General features: G+C 45.1%; 1 protein-coding gene across 1 annotated transcript in view; it reads left to right on the top strand.

Annotated features, from left to right (window-relative positions):
• The window catches only part of ABCA13 (ATP binding cassette subfamily A member 13), a 330,719-nt gene that overhangs the window by 257,278 nt on the left and 52,774 nt on the right, over positions 1–20,667 (top strand). The window contains exons 54-56 of the mRNA XM_044246994.1: positions 4,005–4,258; positions 9,471–9,663; positions 11,924–12,033. Of these exons, the coding sequence (XP_044102929.1) occupies positions 4,005–4,258; positions 9,471–9,663; positions 11,924–12,033 (557 nt within the window). The remainder of the gene's footprint in view (positions 1–4,004; positions 4,259–9,470; positions 9,664–11,923; positions 12,034–20,667) is intronic.

Raw genomic sequence — 20,667 nt, 5'->3', positions numbered from 1 at the left:
AGCACGCTCTCTGACCCCTGGAACATACCCAGATCTGCTACGTTCAGAGTGTCACAGCAGAGGGCTGCCCTGAGAAGGGGCTCCGTCTCCCCCGGGGAGGGTGAGGGAACCCCTCTCCAGGAACCCTGTCTCCAACGGGTGTTCACACTGGCGAGTCACTTTTGGGAGGCGACCCCCAGCAGGCATCTCTGTCAAGCCAGATCTAGCTGTGTCCCTGCCATGCTCCTCCCACCTCCCTCCTCCCCCTGAAGCCCCCCTGGGTCTTGTCTATTTTACCCCTCCCCAGCCTCCCCTGCGCTACCTCTGGGGACAGACATTGGAGTTTTGCGTTGCCCTCTGTCCTCTGCTTTCTGTCCTTTTCATCCCTGCTCTCTGCTCTCAGCGCAGACCACTGTCCCTTCTGACTCCCTGTTGTCTGCCTGGACCCCAGTCCCTCTGTCGTCCCGGTGTTTGATTGACTCACGGGTGGAGAAGGTGGCCTGAGAAAGGGCCAGCCCTCCCGGTGCTCCTGGCCCATCACAGGTGAGTCGGGGATGGATGGATGCCTGCTCATGGGGCAGGCTCTCTTGCTCTGCCCTGGGCTTGTGCAGACTGTCCACTCTCCAGCATGGCTCATACTGTTTTTGGGGGGTCGTGGCCTACATTGGCATGGAGACATTAAGTACGGAAATATTCATTGTGCATTCAGGGAAGAAAGCAATCTGTTTTGGTGATTTTTGCAGAGCTGGTGTTGTCACGAGTCTGTGTTAACGTGTCTGGCTGATAAGTAGGAAACCCCGATACAGTTACGGGGCGTCCGCTTGAGGAGGACATGGAGGTAGCCGAGACCGCGCACGTGTTCCCTCCCAGCCCCACGGATCCCCGAGAGGGCATGGGTCATGCAGGGTGTCCTGGTGACCTAAGCTGAGAAGAGGGGGCAGACTAGGGCAGATGGACACTCCCTCCAGTGCGAAAGACGAAGCTCGAGGGGGCAGGATCACAGGACAAAAGCAAAAGGAGGAATCAATGGGACCAGGAGGGGAGACCAGCCCGGAGGCTCTGTGCCGTGACAGGCCAGCTCTGACGTCCGCGTCCGGTTACAAAAGGGGTCAGGCTCAGTTGTTCACAAATAAAAAGAGACATTTTATCATTTGCTAAGGTCTCTCTTTTCCTTTGCCCTTTATTTTGGTGGTGTTTGCTGAAGAAACCCAGTGTCGCAATGGGTAATTTCAGATCTTCATGCGTAAGCTGTGGACCGATAAATATATTCTTATGGAATCAGTCAAGGGTGACTAGGTTCTCAGATCAGCTGCGTGAGCCAGGAGACCAGGATTAACCGTTGTGTGTCCAAACTGTGCTGTTCATCAGGTCAATTTAATTTTTAGCAAATCACAATTTTTTAAGCTAACGTCTATAGAAAATGCATTTTGGGTTCTTACCTGCCATCTCAAACACCTTCGTTTCCCACCAGTGAGGATCTCCTGGTTGGCAGGGGTGGGGTGGGGCGTGGCTGGGTAGAGGAATGTCCGGAGGGCAGTAGCTCATAGTTCCAGTAATTTCTTTTTTTGCACACTTCATCAGTTCACAGTTATCCTAGATTGGACACTTATGGATTGTTATTCCCTGAATTTGTGCAGTCACGTCCTGTCGTATGCTACCTTTGTGTTCAGGTGTAGTGGGCGGCTCTGTTCTCGTTGCAGTAGGGACAGCTGTGATTCCCTTAAGGCAGATTTAAAGTCCTCGTCATGATTATGTCTGTTCCTTAGGTCCCAGCTCCTGAGTCAGAAGCTGTCCTGCTCTACTGTTGCTACATTATAACCAGGGAGAGAAGCTGCTGTCACGTGGCACATTATTTGACTCAGGGATGGGCACAGTTTTGTAAAAACTGGGATTGATAAGCCCCTCTAAGACTGGTTGCAATCCTTAAAGATGGTAGACAGGAGAAGAGCTAAGGGAAGAATCAGAGGAAGCGTACGTGTTTTCTTTGTGTCTGTATGCCAAAGACAATCGGCCATAATGGAACAATTCATGCCCCTTTGTTGAATCTTTGTCGCTCCCAAATCACGTTATTTAAGACTGTATTTCCATAAGTCAAGCTGTCCCTTTGCATCATAAGGGAAAACTGGACGTTGTCTAGGATGAAATATATAATCGATGATTTTGTAAATTTTTCCTTAGTATTTGTGATACGGCATATCCTGTGTCGTGTTTTATAATGTATTCCTCATGATGCCTTAGCTCCTTATAAATACTACTCTTCAGATGAACTTGTTTGAACAGAGAGAGAAGGACTGTAAAACAGCGAGCCTCATTATTTTTTTAAAAATTTTATTTATTTATTTGACAGAGAGTGAGTGAGAGAGAGCACCAGCAGGGGGAAAGGTAGAGGAAGAGGGACAAGCAGGCTCCCCGCTGAGCAGGGAGCCCAATGCAGGACTCCATCCCAGGACCCTGAGATCATGACCTGAGCCGAAGGCAGACATTTAACTGACTGAGCCCCTGGGCGCCCTGAGCCTAATTCTTGATATTTCTATAGCCTTGCCAAGCAGCTGCGGTTCCACGCTTAGCTACACCCTGTCTAAATGTCAGCTCAAAGGACCCCTTTGCCATGAATTTTCTCCATGGGCTGTGTTCCTGGGTGGAGGGATTTTATTCCTTGGGCCAGAAAGATCAGGGTTGTGTCCCAGTCCTACCACTAAGTGACCTGAACACATTCATCAGCTGCTTGAGGCTGTTTCTTGCATGGTCGCTGGGTTCACCTCTCAACACTCTGCACGTTTATTGGGGGGAGTAAAATGCAGTGATGCTCCATCAAGGTACAAACACATGATACTTTCCAGAAAGTTCTGGCAGACGATGATTAACATGGGAACAATTCTCATCTCCTTGTAAAATAAAGCGAACGTTCCTAAAACACCAGATGGTTAAAAAAAAAAAAAGCAAATTCTATGGGAGATGTTGAATTTTTATATACATTTAAATTAAAAATGATATTGCCCAAACATATGCAGGCTGTCTTGTATATGTTTATTTTCTGTGCATGCTCTCTTTTTCCATCTGCTTTCTTATTCGTCCTTGTCCTTGTCATAACACTCGATCGTAACATGTTTCACGGAGACAGCTACATACATTCAACATTTACTATATGCTAATTTCATACTAGGCACCTTCCATGGTATCAGTGACAGCTCCTAGTACTGTCTGCTTGTTCGAACACTCCTCGGCCCGTGACTTGGGATGTTCCCTGTATGTCTTACCTGGGCTGTTGTAACACCTGCCACAGGCTGGGGGGCCTGACAAGCTGATGCTGTGCATCTGAGATCTCAAGGTGCCTGTAGAGTCAGCTCCTCCGTAGGACCTGCTTCCTGGCTTAGAGATGACTTCAAGCTCTTGTGTCTCTAACTCTTCCCAGGAGGGCATTGACCCCATGGTGGGGGCTCTGTTTTCCTGACCTCAATCATCTCCCTAAGGTCCCACCTCCGCATACCATCGCACTGGGGGTCAGGGCTGCACCTGTGAATTTGGGAGCCATAAACATTCAGTCCATAACATTTCATTACGCACTACCCCCGACGCGTGTCCTTCTTGCAGGAAAATACATGCAGTCCATCCCAACAGCCCCAGAAGTCTTGCCTTATCCTAGCTTCAACTTGAAAGTCTTTACCGAGGTCTCACCTGAATCAGGTGCGGGAGAGGCTTTGGGTGTGAGGCGTCAGGAGACAGAATTCCCCTCCCTGTGTGAACCTGGGAGGAGCACTAGTTATGCGTTTCCAAAGCACAGCACAGCTGTGGGACAGGCTCGGGATAGGCATGCCCGGCCAATAGCCGAACTCAGAAGGAAGAAGCAGATGAGGGCTCCCAAGCACGTCCACCACCCAGAAGGCAAAACCACCAGACCTGAGTCTTGACAACGATCCTCTTAGGTTTGATGGCCATCTGTGCCTGTCACTGAGTGGCTGTGACAGGAGGACAGCAAGGGAGAGAGACTTCAGGTTGATTTATTTCCCCTTTCTCTCACTGTACAGAATTTACAGAACATCTACGACGTCCTCAAGTGGGTCTTCACCATTTTCCCTCAGTTCTGCCTGGGACAGGGACTCATAGAACTCTGTTACAATCAGATCAAATACGACTTGACCCACAACTTCGGCATCGACTCCTACGTGAGCCCCTTTGAGATGAACTTCCTGGGCTGGATCTTTGTACAGCTGGCCTTGCAAGGCACAGTGTTTCTCCTCTTGAGGATTGTGCTGCACTGGGACCTTCTGCAGCGGCCACGGTATGTCCTGCGGGGCTCAGCCTGGGAGGGCACCAGCTGCTCCACAAAGAAGGAGAGAAAGCTCCATCCCAGAGAGCACAAGACAACAAATGTGTCCGATCTGTGTGATATGCCATGCAGATGAGTGATGATCCTGATTCTATGTTGCTTTTGCTTCTTTTTCCTTTCTTTTTTCCTTTTTTCATTGACATGAGTCACCCACTCTATGAAGGAGAATATCTAAAAAGATGAAGTGCTGACCTGTGATATAATTGCTCTAATTATTAATTTTTCCCTGTGATTAAATCCCGTCTTACTTTGATTGTAGCATCTAGGGCAAGTTTAGTTGATACCATAACAAAGTTAATTGATTAATTAATTTTTTGAAGATTTTAGTTATTTATTTGAGAGAGAGAGCATGACCAGAGTGAGGGACAGAGAGAGAAGCAGCCTCCCCGCTAAGCAGGGAGCCTGATGTGGGACTTGATCCCAAGACTCCGGGATCATGACCTGAGCTGAAGGCCTATGCTTAACCGACAGAGCCACCCAGGCGCCCCTCACATAATTTATTTTTATGGCTAAATGACTTAAACTTGTAACATCAGGACTGGACGGAAGGTCAGCACTGATAAGAACTTGCCCTTTGCCAGATCCTGTCTATTGTCATTAATGCTGTGTTCTCTTTGTTCAGTGACGAACTTCAAGTAGCACAGGGAGATGTGTGTGTGTGTAATACACACACACACACACACATGTATTATTAGTTAATACTAACATTTATATATATCCCACATATAAGTACATAACTTCATATAACATATATATATTATGTTTTTGTTAATGTGTATATATTTGTAGGTCCATAATGTGGCCCATCTACACACACACACACACACACACACACACACAATCTCTGTTATCCTAAGTGGGATTTCTTTTTTTTTTTTTTAAAGATTTTATGTATTTATTTGACAGAGAGAAATCACAAGTAGATGGAGAGGCAGGCAGAGAGAGAGGGAAGCAGGCTCCCAGCTGAGCAGAGAGCCCAATGCGGGACTCGATCCCAAGACCCCGAGATCATGACCTGAGCCGAAGGCAGTGGCTTAACCCACTGAGCCACCCAGGCGCCCCCTAAGTGGGATTTAAGGCGACTTTGTGCAGGTGTCTCGAGCATTGTCAGGTAATGTCAGGACAGACACACAGGGAGGAAATGTGTTTTGCTGTGTCCCCTCACAGTGTCTGTGTCTTCCTGTGACCCACCAGGCCCCCATCCGTTGCCTTGGTCTTTCCAAGAGCCGCATGTGTCTCTAGATTCATCTCTGAGACGGACCCTTCATGAAGAAATTACTAATTAGGACCATGTCATTGGAGAAGCTGTTAAGAACTGTGGACACATTGTGACTATTTTGTGGCGATGTCTTTGTAGAATTGTTCCCGTCCGTCATTTCACGACATGCTTCCTGCAGAATTCCTTTCAATCTGCTAGAGCCTTGAGCTGCCTTGACTATCCATCCCGAAGCTTTCTTGAATTGGCCCCGATCCCTCTGGCCCCAGATTTCCAGTGTCTGACTGAATGTGGAAGAGAATTCTGAGTGCCTTTCAAGCATAATTGGTTCCATGATTGCCCCTCATGAGTTTAATCTGTTTTAAAACCTACACTGTAGAATCACCTTGGGTGGATTTCAGGGTGCCCCGTTCTCTCCGGGACCATCAGAGGACTTCTTTTTGAAAGAGCAAACTCCCTTTCCTACTTGGCAGAGCCTGCGTTCCATGGTATTTTAGAGTAATGCCTTTGCTCTCCACAGGGGGTCATCAATATTTATTGTTACTTGTCAGGGAGGAGGCTTGCATGGAGGTGCGGGTGATCTGATTGGGACGCTCGCTGCCTGCTGCCTCCTTACTGGGGACCATACAGCGACCTCCTTGCTAAATTAATTTGTTTTTTAAGTCCTCACCTGGGGGTCTCTGGGGGGCTCCATAGGTGAACCGTCTGCCTTCGGCTCAGGTCGTGGTCCTGGGATTGAGACCCGCGTTGGCCTCCCTGCTCAGTAGGGAGCCTGCTTCTCCTTCTCCCTCGGTTGCTCCCCTCGGTGCTCTTTCTCTCTCTCAAATAAACAGAAAATCTTAAAAAAGAAAAAAATAAAGTCCACGTCTGACCAGATCACTAATCATTGCCTAAACAAGAAACCCCAAGGTTCTTAGCCAGGCCCCCTTGAGTCGGGCATGTGATGCCCTGTGAAGCTCTCCATGACCTCCCCCTCGACCCCCATGGGTGTCATTTGCTTCTGGTGGTCTGCTCAGTCGGGGGTTCTGGCGGGACTGATCTCCTGCCCTGCAGCACCCACCTCGTGCTGCTCCCCACCTCCCAGGGCCCCCCCCCCATGCCTTCTCAGCCTTCCTGTCATGGCCTTTCTCTCTCTGCTCCAGTGTGGCTTTCTAGTGTTTATGTGTCACTCTGTTGTGCCTGACCATCCGCTCCGCCGCATGTGGAGTACCGTGCACTGGTGTTGAATCGTGCGCGGATGGGAAGACGCCGCCCCCAGCACCTGGGAGAGTTAGTGCCTGTCGCCCCCATTCCCCCCCATCCCCCACCCCGACCTGGGCCAGCAGTGTCCATGAGCAGGGGCAGCCACCTCCTCCTGGCTGTCTGCTGGGCTTGCTGAGGTCCTGAACTGCGTCCGCTGCTGGCCTTTGGTTGTCTGCTGAGAAGCCACATCTCCGTGAGAACCTGAGCCCTGGCTCAACACCAGGCAGCCCGGGGGCATTTGGGACCGTTTTCCCCTCTTCTCTCCAGTCTGGAGCTGCTGCCAGGTGCGAGCAGGCAGGTGGCCCGGGAGAACTTCTCTGCTGCCGTTGGGCATTTGGACTCTCTGGAGCCCGGGCGTCTCCTTCCTCTGTCATGGAGTCACTGGTTTTGTACTAGTCAGCTGGAAGAGGGTGCAGTGGCGCATTTTGGAGCCCTGTGTGTTGGGCTGTGAGGTGGCCAACGAGAAGTGACCTGGGGCCACTGTCCCACATCCACTTTAAACAGATACACTTTCCTGCCTCCTCCCCACCTGGAACCCTGAGATCAGAAACTCTGGGGATGAGCTTGAGGGGGGACCCGTAAAGCTTCCCAGGTGCTCCCAGTGAGGACAGGGTCAGAGCTGCTGAAGGGGGGACCTGGGCATGGGTCTCGGAGACAGGGAGGAAGAAGGACTCTCCCCTCTTTGAGTCAGAAAAGGACAGCGAAAGGCCAGGCCAGCAGAAGGGTCCAGGGACACGCCTGCAGCAGAAAAGGGGTAAGAAACCACCACGCTGAAAAGGGAGAATTTGGATGACTTTTCACAAACTGAAGAGAGAGCAAACACTGTCACTGCCTTCGTGACCCGTTCCATTAGCCACTCTGGACATAACCACTGTTCTTGTTTTGTTTTTTGTTTTTAAACACATTAAAAACCATTATGTTTTATTCACTAAACTACATTAAGTTCAGGGGTGCCTGGATGGCTCAGTCAGTTAAGCGGCCAACTCTTGATTTCGGCTCAGGTCGTGATCTCGGGGTCATGGGATCGAGCCCCATGTTGGGCTCTGAGCTCAGCAGGATGTCTGCTTGAGACTCTCTCTCCATCTCCTGCTGCCCCTCCCCCCATATAAATCAATCAATCAATCTTTCTATACAATACATGAAGTCCACATTTAGCCTAGGTTATACAATTCCAATCTACCGTATAATCCTTGTTCCCAATACAGAATATAAATATGACAGAGCACTCTCATGCTGACATAATGATCTTGGAGTACCAACTTCTGTAATTTCCCACAGATCTTGTTTTTATCTCCAGTGATGTGTATCTCATGCTTTTGAATGTTGTGTGAATGGTTCCGTGTAATACATACTTCCAAGTAGCTAGCTGTATTCTCTTGTCTCCTAGGTTGTGTGTTCAATAGATTCTGTATTTGTTCAAAGATGATTTTAGGCACAGAAAAAACAACACAGGGAAAGGACCTAGGACGCCGGGAGCCAACAGTGGATATTTTATTTTAAATGCCCTTTGATCTCAAAATAGTTTAAGACTCATAAGAAATTGCAGAATTCATACAGAGTTCCTGTGCAGCCTTCCCTCAGCTTCTCCCAAGGATACCATGATAATTTGGTTGTATATTACACGACAATATCACCTGGGCAAAACCAGGAAGTCGATTTTGGTACAGCCTTAACTCGGTGGTCTGTACCCATTTAATGATTAAAATGTTGGTATGTTACAGTTTAAGGGGGAAATTGAAATTGCTTTAAGGTCAAAATGTGCTAGGTTGAAAATCATAAGGAAGACTAAAAAGGGGGCTGCTCAGATTTAGAGCAAATAAATTTGAATTGAAAATTAAATTGGTATTCACCTGGCAAACACTTATTAAGTCTCTCATGCACGGTGTTGTGCAAAGTACTTTCTATACAGTCCTCTTACACAATCCAATGTGTTCTATGTAACCATAATGTTTGTTACAGTTAATCTTGTGATACATTCTTTTTCTACCTCACACGGAAGTCTGGCAGATTTTATTATTTATAAAATTGAAAAGTACCTCTATTTGGGCATCTGTCCACTGAACTGTCTTTTTAAAATTTTTTTTATTTTTTATTTTTTTTTCAAGATTTAATTTACTTATTTGACAGAAAGAGAGGTCACAATGTAGGCAGAGAGGCAGGCAGAGAGAGGGGGGAAGCAGGCTCCCCACTGAGCTGAGAGCTGGATGCGGGACTCGATCCCAGGACCCTGAGATCATGACCTGAGCTGAAGGCAGAGACTTAACCCACTGAGCCACCCAGGCGCCCTTTTGCTGTCTTTTCCTTCACATTAGGGGATGAATGTGGTCCTTTGCTTGTTATTTTTTCTTAAATATATTATTTACTTATTTGCAAGAAAGAGTACAAATCCAAGGGAGAGGGAGAGAGAAAATCTGAAGCAGACCCTTCCCTGAACACAGAGCCTGACACAGGGCTCAAACTCACAATCAGGAGAAAATGACCTGAGCTGAAACCGAGTCATCTGCTTCACCAGCTGACCCATCCAGGCACCCTGGACTCTCGCTCATGATTAATCACAGTGGCGGAAGTAGGGTGTGTAGACCAGAGCTGACAGTGTGGCTCAAGGCCACCCACGTCTGTTTCAACGACTCTCTGAACTTTCTGTCTCTCTTGACTCTTCCCCTTCCAGGTGGCGGTTGTGAATTAACTCTGACTTCATCTTTCTAGGGGTCAGTCTGCCATTCAAGGCACAGTCACATCTTCCAAGGACATAGACGTGGAAAAAGAGCAAATAAGAGTGTTGAAAGGAAGAACCAGTGAAGACCTTCTTGTGCTATACAACCTTAGTAAAAGCTACGGAAGCTTCTTCAAGAGGACCACTGCTGTGCGAGATATTAGTTTGGGCATACGGAGAGGAGAGGTAAGGACCTTCTGTTTGTGATCCTCTCTGTTATGAACCCGTGTATCTCTAGTTGTGCACCTGCTTGTGGTAGGCTCACAGTATCTGCGATTAGAGCCAAGAGCTTTCAGATTTCTGACATTTCTGCAAAAATCACTAGACATAGAATCTGAGTAAAGAGTATTGACTCCTCCCCTGGGGAAAACTTTGCTGACTGATGGATGGGGTTTTATCGTTTCATAGTTTTCAATATTTCATGCGTTTGAAGAGTTTTAGTCATTGCTTGGGCTATGGGATGACATTTTATTGAGGGAAGTATTTTATCAATCCAATTAATTTAGGGAACCTCTTACTTGGACATCCACACTTTTAAACTGGCCAGTTAAGCTCATCTAGTAAAATGCTCCCTGGGAAGAAAAAGAGCACTGACACCAAAGCCAGAGTTTAGGATTTTTTTTTTTTTTTTTTTTTTTTTTTGTGGATATGGCATCAATTCTTATAGAAATGTTTAATCAGAACTGATGGAAGCCATGCAAATTGTTCCTGATTTGTGCTTAATTGCCTCAAGAGAAATCAACTCTGAAAGTGATTACCGTTAATTAACTGTGAAAAATAAGAGGTTCCTTGCATTGCTGTTGTGCCCAGCTCCTCAAGAACCTCGAGGCAGGTTACTGGCTTATGGGATGGGCAAGCATGCTGTGCTGTGGCAGAGAGCAGGTGTTTCAGAGAGGAGAATTCTGAGGGCAAGAGAAGCCTGGGGACCCATCCAAGTTGATCCAGGAGTATCCTCATGTGCTGTCTGTCCTGTGGTTTGTGGCTGACAAGGACAGTACGCTAAGGAGGGTGTTTTGGTAACTACTATTGGCCACTCAACCCAAAGACTAACTCTGCAACCTTCAGCATCATACTGAACTATTTGTTTTACTTCCACTTCAAACATCATTTTTTAGTTTTGCTGCTACCTGTTGGGGTACTTTTAAGCTGAAGAGTAAGAGGAAACCTTGGGATGCTTCATAAAGGAGATGCTCCAGGGATCTGAAAGGGAAGGCCATGATCATGTAGCATGTTAGGTACCCTCACGCGTGCTGCCCCAAATCACATGGGTGGTACTGCCTTGGAGCCGTCTGTCCGGAAACGGAAGCTGGGTCCATGCATGAGATGGTGGGAGGGATCAGTCGAGTTCAGGGGGAAGCATGGCTATGAAAGCAGGTGGGAATTCAAGGAAGCACCTCTCATCCAGAGATCCCAAATAGGGCCCTGTGGTTTCTAGGGAGGGACAGTGCCAGGAAAGCCAGAATAGGCACTTTCCTGAGATTCAAGGGGCAGGGAAGTCACCTGAGGTCAGTAGACAGAAAGCCAGCTGATGCCACCAGAAAACAGAGGTCTTGAAGGAGATTTTAAGAACCACACAGACTCAGGCTCTGCCACAGAACCTGTAGCTATGGATGTACTGAGAGATAAAGCCTAGGTCTAGAAAAGATGGCAAGAAAGCCATTTGTCCCATGGGGTATAAGACAACATTGAACCAATCCTCCCCCCGCCCTGCCCAATGCTGTCTGGATGCTGACGTCAGAGTTTAGAACTGACAGTTCTCTTCTTAACTCATGTCGGAGCAGCCTAGAATCTGACTTGGGGGTGCGGAGAAGGGGAGGGAGAGCAGGGAGGATATTTTAACATACTTTATTTATATTTTGAAGATTTTATTTGCTTATTTATTGGAGAGAGAGAGAGAGCGAGTGCGGGGTGGGGGAAGGCAGAGAGAGAGAGAGAGAATCGTAAGCAGACTCGAGTGTGGAGTCTGTTTGAGGACTCGATCTCACAACCCGAGATCAGGACCTGAGCCAAAACCAAGATTCAGACGTTTAACTGACTGAGCCCCCTAACCACGCCCCTGGATGTACTTTAATCTATGCAGCAGCATCAAGGGGATAATGATTACAATGAAGTGAGTTTCAAAAACTCGTCCTCCACACAGGGACACAGTCAGGACCTTGTTGGAACGACCTTGCAGTGGACGGTTAATCTCAGCACTATCCTGGGGGCAGGCACTCACCCGTGACCCTCTGCAGTGCTCCTTACTCAGATTCACTCTTCCTGGGCGATTGTCGATATGGTCACCTTGCTCAGACCCCACGGTCTTCTGCAGAGTGCTTTGTGCAGTCATGTGCATTTGAAGGTCTACGAGTAGCAGAAGCTGGAAATGTCGGGTCTGAGCTGTCTGGAAATCAAAGATGTCTGTTGTGATTTAGCTGTTCCTCACCTGTGTCTTTTCTCTACGTAGTGCTTTGGGCTCCTGGGGCCCAATGGGGCCGGGAAGAGCACCACATTCAAGATGCTGAATGGGGACGCCCCTCCGACCTCAGGACATGCTGTCGCCAGGACTGCCACAGGGTAAATCCAGATGCGGTGGCTCTTGCTGCCTAGGGACAGCCCTTGTCCTCTCAGTCCTGTGCCTGGAGTCTGAGACACACTTCCTTCAAGATTTACCCTCCAGTTAGCTGCCAGGAGCCTCTTCTCAGATAGGGAGGAACTTCCGTGGCCAATGAGATAAGTTGCCCACATCTGGCCACAGGGTCAAGGACATGTCTGCAGAAAGCAGGCAGGGCTGACCTCTTTGGTGGCCCCCTATGGGCCAGAGGTCAGACACCCCCACCTATGGGACAGTGGCCCCAGGGGGCGACATCGATTCTCTTGTTTGCCACCCAGACCCCTCTTTCAGGTGGTTGACAGCTTTGGGTCAGAGTGAGTATCCACATGAGAATCGAGATGGTGGCATCTGGGGGAGCAGGGAGGACATGTACTTTCCTTGCTGCAAAGACCATGCAAGATGCTGGGTGTTGCGCACGCCATAGGCTGCCCAAGGCCACTGGGTCCCATGGGGGCTCTATGGGCAACACCACAGAGAGAGTTTTACCTCCAAGTATCCTCTGATTCCTTCTGAACTGCACTGCGACTTGGGGACTGTCCCCAGGGGTGTGGGTGCCATCAGAGGTGTGATCGTCCAGTTGGATAAAAGTCCAACTTCTCTATCTCTGCCTGGTCTGGACCGTTAGAGGTTCTCGTCTCTCCTAAGAAGGAGACTCCTGGTTCTAAGCCTCTCTGGAGGCAGGATGGGCTGCTTGCTTCTTGCTCTGAATTTGCCCGAGGAGCCAACTTGCCCTGATCACACTGATTAAAATGTCCACTTGCAAGCTTAGGGCTCTTTCCGGACGAGCCCTTCACATGCTGTCACATGCGTGCCAATACAAACGTTTCCATGGCCCCATCTCTGCACACTTTTTCCTTTCCATACCAATTGCAAGGCCCTGGCATATATCTTTTTTTTCTACTGCAGCAAATTGATTGCTAATTGACAATGATTGTAATAGATTTCACACGTCTGTTGCTCAACTTATATAAGGAAAACCACGTCCTCCGATGGTCCTTCTATAAGCAGCTCCCATCTGAGTACCCTGGTTGATTTCATAGTCTGTCTGCTGGGGTGGCAGAGTCTCTCCTAAGCACGCTTGGAAATCACGCACCTGAGATTTGTATATATGGGTTTAAATAGAATAATTGAAAAAAAGTTGTTCAAAAATATGAAAATTACCCATGAATTGGCTAATTCTTTGCATTGACAAATACTTCTTGTCCTTCTATGATGTGCCTGGCACTGGGAGGTTTTCTTGGACTCCTAAGGAGCAGTGTTAACATTTACACGTCTCCTGCTAGTGTAATTTAGACATGCATTCATCTCTATGTGTATGTATCTATTTTTGGAAAGAGTTTAGAACCTAGGGCTCATGACATGAGCCGAAGGCTGATGCTTAACCGACTGAGCCACCTAGGTGCCCCTATATCTAATTTTATCTATTATCTCTATGTGAAGTATGGGTGGTTAAATGTATTTATGTGGAGAGATTCACATGTTAAAATCAGACAAGCATATAAAGATCATTTACTTGGTATTCCTCCTTTACATTATTCCATAAGCATCTCCCAATCCCCTTCAATAATAGTTAGTGTTTTTATTTTTTACAAATCAGTGGGCATGAAATCTCATTGTTAAATTAGTTTGCACTTCCTTGATTATTCATGAACTCAAGTGTTTTTCCCACAGTTATTTGTTTGGTAGGTTTCTTTCCTGCCAATTGCCTGTCATGCCCTTTGCCCTTTTATCTATAAGGTTGTCTGTCTTTTTGTTATGCTTTAATGTAAGAGTTTTTCACATATTTAACCAGAAACGAATCTTTTTTTAATTTAAATTTTATTATTTTTAAAATTTTTATTTTTAAAATCTCATTTACATCCAAGTTAGTTAACATGCAGTGTAATATTGGTTTCAGGAGTAGAATTTAGGGATCATCACTTACATGCAACACCCAGTGCTCATCCCAATAGGTGCCCTCCTTAATACTCACCCCCAGTGACCCCCTCCCTCCAGCAACCCTCAGTTTGTTCTCCGTGCTTAAGAGTGTCTTATGGGTTGCCTCCCTCTGTTTTCATCTTAGTTTAGTTTTCCTCTCCTTCCCCTATGTTCACATGTTTTATCTCTTAACTTCCCCATATGAGTGAAATGATTTTTGACTTTCTCTGACTTATTCCACTTCACATATTACCTTCTAGTTCTATCCTTGTCATTGGAAGTGGCAAGATTTCATTTTTTCTGATGGTTGAGCCGCATTTCACTGTGTGTGTGTGTGTGTGCATGTGTGTGTACATCACACATCTACACTGTGTGCACATACACACACCCCATCTTTTTCCATTCATCACTTGATAGACGTAGTTTGGCTGTTGTGGACATTGCTGCTGTAAACATTAGGGTACATATGCCCCTTCAGATTAGTATTTCTGTATCCTTTGGGTAAATACCTTGTAGTGCAATTGCTGGATGGTAGGGTATCTCTGTAACTGTTTAAGGAACATCCTGACTGTTTTCCAGAGTGGCTGCACCAACTGGCATCCCCACCAACTGGAAACTAATCTTTTGCATGTTTTATGTGTTTTAAGAATTATCTTTCTTTGGTACCTTGAATTTTAACTTTGTTTTATAAGTTTTTATGTGTAGATGTTTGCAGTTTTGACGAAGCCAATTTAATGTTTTTTTTTCCTTTGTATTTCTTATTCTTTGAATCTTAACAAAGTCTTCTCTTTCTGAGGTCAAAAACCTTAACATTGTCTTTAATTAATAGTTAGAGTCACCATGTGGTAGAAATAGAATTTGATGTTTTTTAAAATATGTGTTTATTTATTTTGTTATTTTTAGAGACAGAGCGGGGGGGGCGGGGAGGAGTAGAGGGAGAGAGAGAATCCCAAGCAGACTCCCTGCTCACCTCAGCACTGAGCCCCGCGTGGGGCTCTATCCCACAACCCTGAGATCAGGACCTGAGCCGAAATCAAGAGTCTGAAGCTCTGCTGATGGAAACACCCAGGCACCCCTTGATATTTTTTCTGTTCTGAGTTCTAGTTTGCTTAATGCCACTTCCTCACCAAGGTGTCTTTGTGTCCATCAAAAGGCGCTTCTGTAATAGCGAGTCCTCGGACAGGCTGGGCTCTCGGCTCTGGTTTCTCCTGCTTCGCGTTTCCTCCCAGGCGGCTGCCTGCCTGTCCCCTGGGTTCTTGATTTTCAGTATTGTTTGAACTCTTCTGGACCTTTATGATGTATTACTTTTAGGATCCTTTTACCACTCTCTATAAAAATGTCACAATATTTACATCTTTCTTGGGATTGCATCACATTTTTATACTATAATTTGAGGAAATTGAGGTCTTGATGAAATTCTGTTTGCCTTTTCCATGACTATGGTATATATAGACATTTATTTAGGTCATTTAAAAAATAGCATTTATTTATTTTTAAAAGATTTTATGTATTTATTTATTAGAATTTATTTGGGCGGGCCATGAGTGGGGAAGGGCAGAGGAGGAGGGAGAAGCAGGCTTCCTACTGAGCAGGGAGCCTGATGCGGGTCTTGATTCCAGGACCCTGAGATCATGACCTGAGCCGAAGGCAGACACTTCACCGACTGAGACACCTAGGTGTCCCTAAAAAATATCACTTAGTCACATTTTGGACTTTTCCTTATACATTCCTTGCATATCTTTTTTTAGATTTATTCTTCCAGATGAATTTGTCGCCATCAAGAAACATTTAATCTCGTTTGTTTGTTTTCATTTTTAATTCAATTTTCTCATGGCTTGGGACTCGGCCACTGATGTCATAAGGGGGTGTGTTTGTGTGTTTGCCGTTTGCTCTCTCTTTTCCTGTGTGACACCTTCTGTCAGCTGGGTGGTTCCTTCTTGTGATTCTCTGACTCTCCCGTGCAGAACCAGGTCTTGTGTTGAAGACTTTAGGGTTCCCGCTTGCAGCCATAGGGAAACCATCCCATTTCCAGTCATGGCACGGCTTTGCCTGGTGCTGACCTGCCGAGAGGCCTGGAGGATGAGCAACCTTCTTGTACCCCGAGTTCCCAGCCCGCTTCTCTCAGCCTCTTTCAGGAGGGGTGAGGCTGTGCTATAGACCCAGTTACCACACGGGACCTGGTTCTGGTCCCTTGTCATCACACAGAGGTGTGTTCAGTCCCCGTTACGTCCCCATTACAAGTGTGTTCAGTCTTGCAGGGGCCAGACCTCCAGATGCTTTATGTAACTTGGAGCCAAAACCTAGCAAGCAGTGGCTTGAGATCCTGGTCTCCCTTCCTCCTTGTTTCTGATGCCCGGAGATGTTCGAGATGTTTTTCTTTTCTAGACACTAATTACATAACATGAACGAAGCAAATAAAATCTAGTCATCATTTTTTGCGTGTACAGAAAGACATGCAAAGCATTGTGCCCACAATTTCCACTGAGATTTTAATAGATTTTATGTTGCATTTATAGATTAATTTGGAAAGCACTGATATTTTTATTCTGTGTCTTCTCTTCCGCAAACCTTGCACTATCCAAGAACTCTCAAAATACAATTAAATGGTAGTGTATCTATTGTTCACTCCAGTAGTAGTGGTTCTGTTTTGTTAAATGTGGTGGCTTGAAACCCATGTGCATAGTATGTGTCTTGTTAGTGTTATTCTGCAATTTTATTTAAAGTTCTTCAAGGCAAACATTAAATTTATCATTTTAACACTCATACAGATGAACCTGTTGTAGTTCTTTTTCTTTTGACGTATTTATGTCATTAAGGAAAGATTTTTGATTACTGAGTTCTTCCTACCTTTCTGCAGTAAACTGAATTTTGTCACAGATGTACATCTCCTTTCGTTTACTTAAACAAAAGTAGTTTGTTGTTGAAAACTTTCATTTTCTAACCCTCCTGTTAAATTATTCTGATTTTTAATCTTTGTTGTAATTTTGAGTACACTGTGTGAAAGACCTATTTACTTAATCTAAAATTTTTAACTCTTTCAGTGCCCCTGGGTGGCTCAGTCAGTTAAGCATCTGCCTTGGGCTCAGGTCATGATCTCAGGGTCCTGGGATCGAGTCCCGCATCGGGCTCTCTGCTCACCGGGGAGTCAGCTTGGGACCCTTTCTCCTTTTCCCTCAGCCCCCTGCCCTTCCACTCTCTCTCTCTTTCTCAAGCGCTCTTAAATAAATAAATAAATAAATAAAAATTGTGGGGGACATAATAAAAAATAAATATATACAATAATTTTAGACTTGCCAAAAAAATAAAAATTTTTAAGTACTTTTAATTTCTAACTGATTCTAACTTCTTGATTTGAGTGGTTTTTAAAGTCTTCTTCCCCTAAATAAATTATCAAATCATTAAGTGTACAAACATACTTCTTTGTACAGCTCTACCTTGATCCTGAAAATGTAAAAAATAGTATTATTACTGTCACTGTCTTTTAAATGACATATATAATTCTGAGTTAATCTTTCAGAAAGTTTGATGGAAGAGCATTTCTGATATTCAAAACCTTGTTTTTCTTGGTTTAATATTTTAAAAAATTTCATTTCAAGAACCTTTCCATTATATACACACATGCACACAGAGTAAGTTATAAATAGAAAAGTAGTTATAAATAGAAATGTTACAAATAGAAGTTACTTATAATATATAAAGATATATAAATAAGTCATAAATAGAAAAGAAGATCTCAGTGAATTTTTACAAAGCAGATACACTTTTATAGTCTGTATGTAGCTCAGAAAGAGAACAAGACTGATACCCTTTAAACCCTTCAGATCCTACGCTAACACCTAACCTAATTTTTTTTTTTGAGAGGGAGAAAAAGTGGGGGAGGTGTAGAAGGAGAGAGAGAGCCCCAAGCAGACTCCCCTCTGAGTGCAGAGCCCGATGTGGGGTTCGATCTTACAGCCCTGAAATCGTGACTTGAGCCAAAACCAAGAGTCAGACGCTCAACCGACTAAGCTGCCCAGATGTCCCTGTCTGTGTTGGCTCTTTACTGTTGTAATTGCTGTGTCGGTGGGCAAAGATACAATTATGCTTTGATTGGTCTGCGTTAGTTGACAAAACGTCAATATTTTGAACTATCCTGTTCAATAGCGGGCAGCAGAACCGATGGGCTGGGGAGTGTTTGAGTTACATGTAATCCTGTTGCAGATTCTGGAAGGGAATTGCATCTATAGAAAGGAAGCTGTCTCGGGTTACTATGCTGTTGATTTTCCTTGCAACTGTAGAAGGAAGAAGGTGTATTTTTGTTTCTTCGGTAGCGTGCGTGTGTTGTGTGTGTGCATGGTGTGTTTCCGTAATTTCTTTACCAGTACAGATGGACAAAAGAATCTGAATTTCCAAAGCCAACAAAAAAAATATATGGTCTATTTTCCTCATCCCTGGAAGCCTGACTCCTGTTCATAATCCCATCCCATCATTTGTAAACTAATTGGAAAATGAAATTCAAATAGCTGTTCTTGAAAGAAAGAATACATTTACATCTCCTTAATGGCCTGCAAGTCCCTTATTATGCTACATATCTGCGTAATTAGTTTAATTATAACTAAATCACACTTGCATTAATTATATTTTTAACCTTGATTATTTGTAATGTTAATTGCACGTTGGTATTCAAGGAATTAAATGGGTAATTAGAACACAATGGAATCCTTAACTACATAGAGAGCCACTATGTATCTTCCTGCCCATGAAGCTCATAACTTACCGACAGCTAATTGGAATACATCGGCATCGTCGTTCATTATTTTGAGGTCCCCTTTGTGTCTTTTCTGAGGTTCTATTATCAGGAACAGAGCTGTTTTCTTTTCTTGTTTAATTTATTAATGTCTATGAATGCGTGTCCTCCAATTTGAGAATAGGTCTAGAATTTCATAGCTGACCATTATAATTTGGTTTAAATTATCTTGAGCTCCTGGTCCAAGGCCAGTGCTCACAGATGGAAAGACCGCAGGCCAACGATCGTGCATGCATGTTGGAACTGGACGGCACTTGGTCAGAATGTAGGTTTCCTAGTTTGTCACAGTCCCCGGCCCTCCCCATTGCCTCGTTTATAACACCATTGGATGTGTAGGTAGATTTTTTGTGGCCTCTCTAGTCAGAATAAATGCTAATCACAGTAATTACAAAGTACTGTGACTCTAGTGTTCACCAAGCATCCCACTACACGAGGGGCCTGGCATTTGTGATCTCCTCTGATGGTTGTGACAGCCTGGGTAGGGGGACCTCATCCTGACCAAACTACCCCTGGGTGCAGAAGTCAGGACTTCTGGAAAGGGGCAGAGGATTTGAATCCAAGTTTTCAACATAGAAGTTGCCAGATCACTTGCTATTGGAATTCAGGCCAGTGATTGTCACTAGAGTAGCCAGAGGACTCAGGCACTGCCTCAGAGCCAACCGATGCTGGCCTGTCCCTTTCTGGAAGCAGATCAGACTCTGGAATTTTCCAGAGGGATAAGTTGCGTAGCCTCACAATGGGGCAGTCACTCCTCAGTCCTGGCTGCGAGGGACGGACAGTCTCCGTGAGGCTCAGGTGTGGTTCTGTTAGCTCTTGGATTGGCCAGCCCTTCGCACTCAGTGTGTCCCGTGAGTTCATCAATGTCGAGTTGCTAGCAGCCCTGTGTCTGTCAGGCTGTGCCAGCTTTGTGCTGGTCCTGCTGACTGAGGATTACCCACAGGTAGGTAAATACAGGATGACAGGAAACTGAGCAAACTCCGAACCCTGTTAGCTTGTTTCCTTTCAGTTCACCTCTCTTACCTGCTCTTGATCTGTTTTTTTTTTTTAAAGATTTTTCTATTTATCTCAGAGAGCATGAGCAGGGGGATGGGCGGAGGGAGAGGGAGACGAGCCGACTCCCCAGGACCCTGGGGTGAGCTGAAACCAAGAGTCAGATACTCAATGGAATGAGCCCACCCGGGTGCCCCTGCCTGTTCTTGATCCTGCTTCTTACTTCCCGTAATCGGTAAGACTTTCACTCTGATCCCAGCAACACGATTGTGTATATATAATACACACACACATATATATGATATATACACATAAATATGTGTGTATATGTATGTGTATGTATGAAGTATTTCCTTCAAAAAGAGCTTTTATATGGCAAAATTTTAGCTTTCTCAGACATATATACACTCACATTATAGTATTTCTCTGAATTCATATTGGCCATATATGTGTATGTGTATATATATGTGTTTATGCATGTGTATTGTTATATATATATATATATATATACAATATATATACATATACATACAGTACGTATATATACATATATATAATTATGTGTAATCTTTTTGGTGAAACACCAACACTTTAATTTGCACTTTAGAAAGCAAACAGGCTGCCCACAAGGAATGGTCAGAGATCTTGAAGTATAACTCTTCGATTCATCTGTGTAAATCATTTTCTGGGCCACTGTAGGGAACTTTTAATTTCCCTTTCAGAAACTTCACAACTTCATGTATTTCAAGATGCTTCTAACTTAGTAATGATGTTACTAAATTTCCCCGAGGCCATTACGTAATATTTCTCATAGAAAACCATGATGCTTCTCAAGCAGAACTATTAAGAAGATACTCATACCTGGACATTTTGTAGGAAAACTGCAGAATCCAAACATACAGAT

Source organism: Neovison vison, chromosome 4, assembly GCF_020171115.1.
Source record: "Neovison vison isolate M4711 chromosome 4, ASM_NN_V1, whole genome shotgun sequence".
In the NCBI taxonomy this organism is placed as follows: domain Eukaryota; kingdom Metazoa; phylum Chordata; class Mammalia; order Carnivora; family Mustelidae; genus Neogale; species Neogale vison.
The sequence above is the reverse complement of the archived record's forward strand: the minus strand, read 5'-3'. Positions and strand labels throughout refer to the sequence as shown.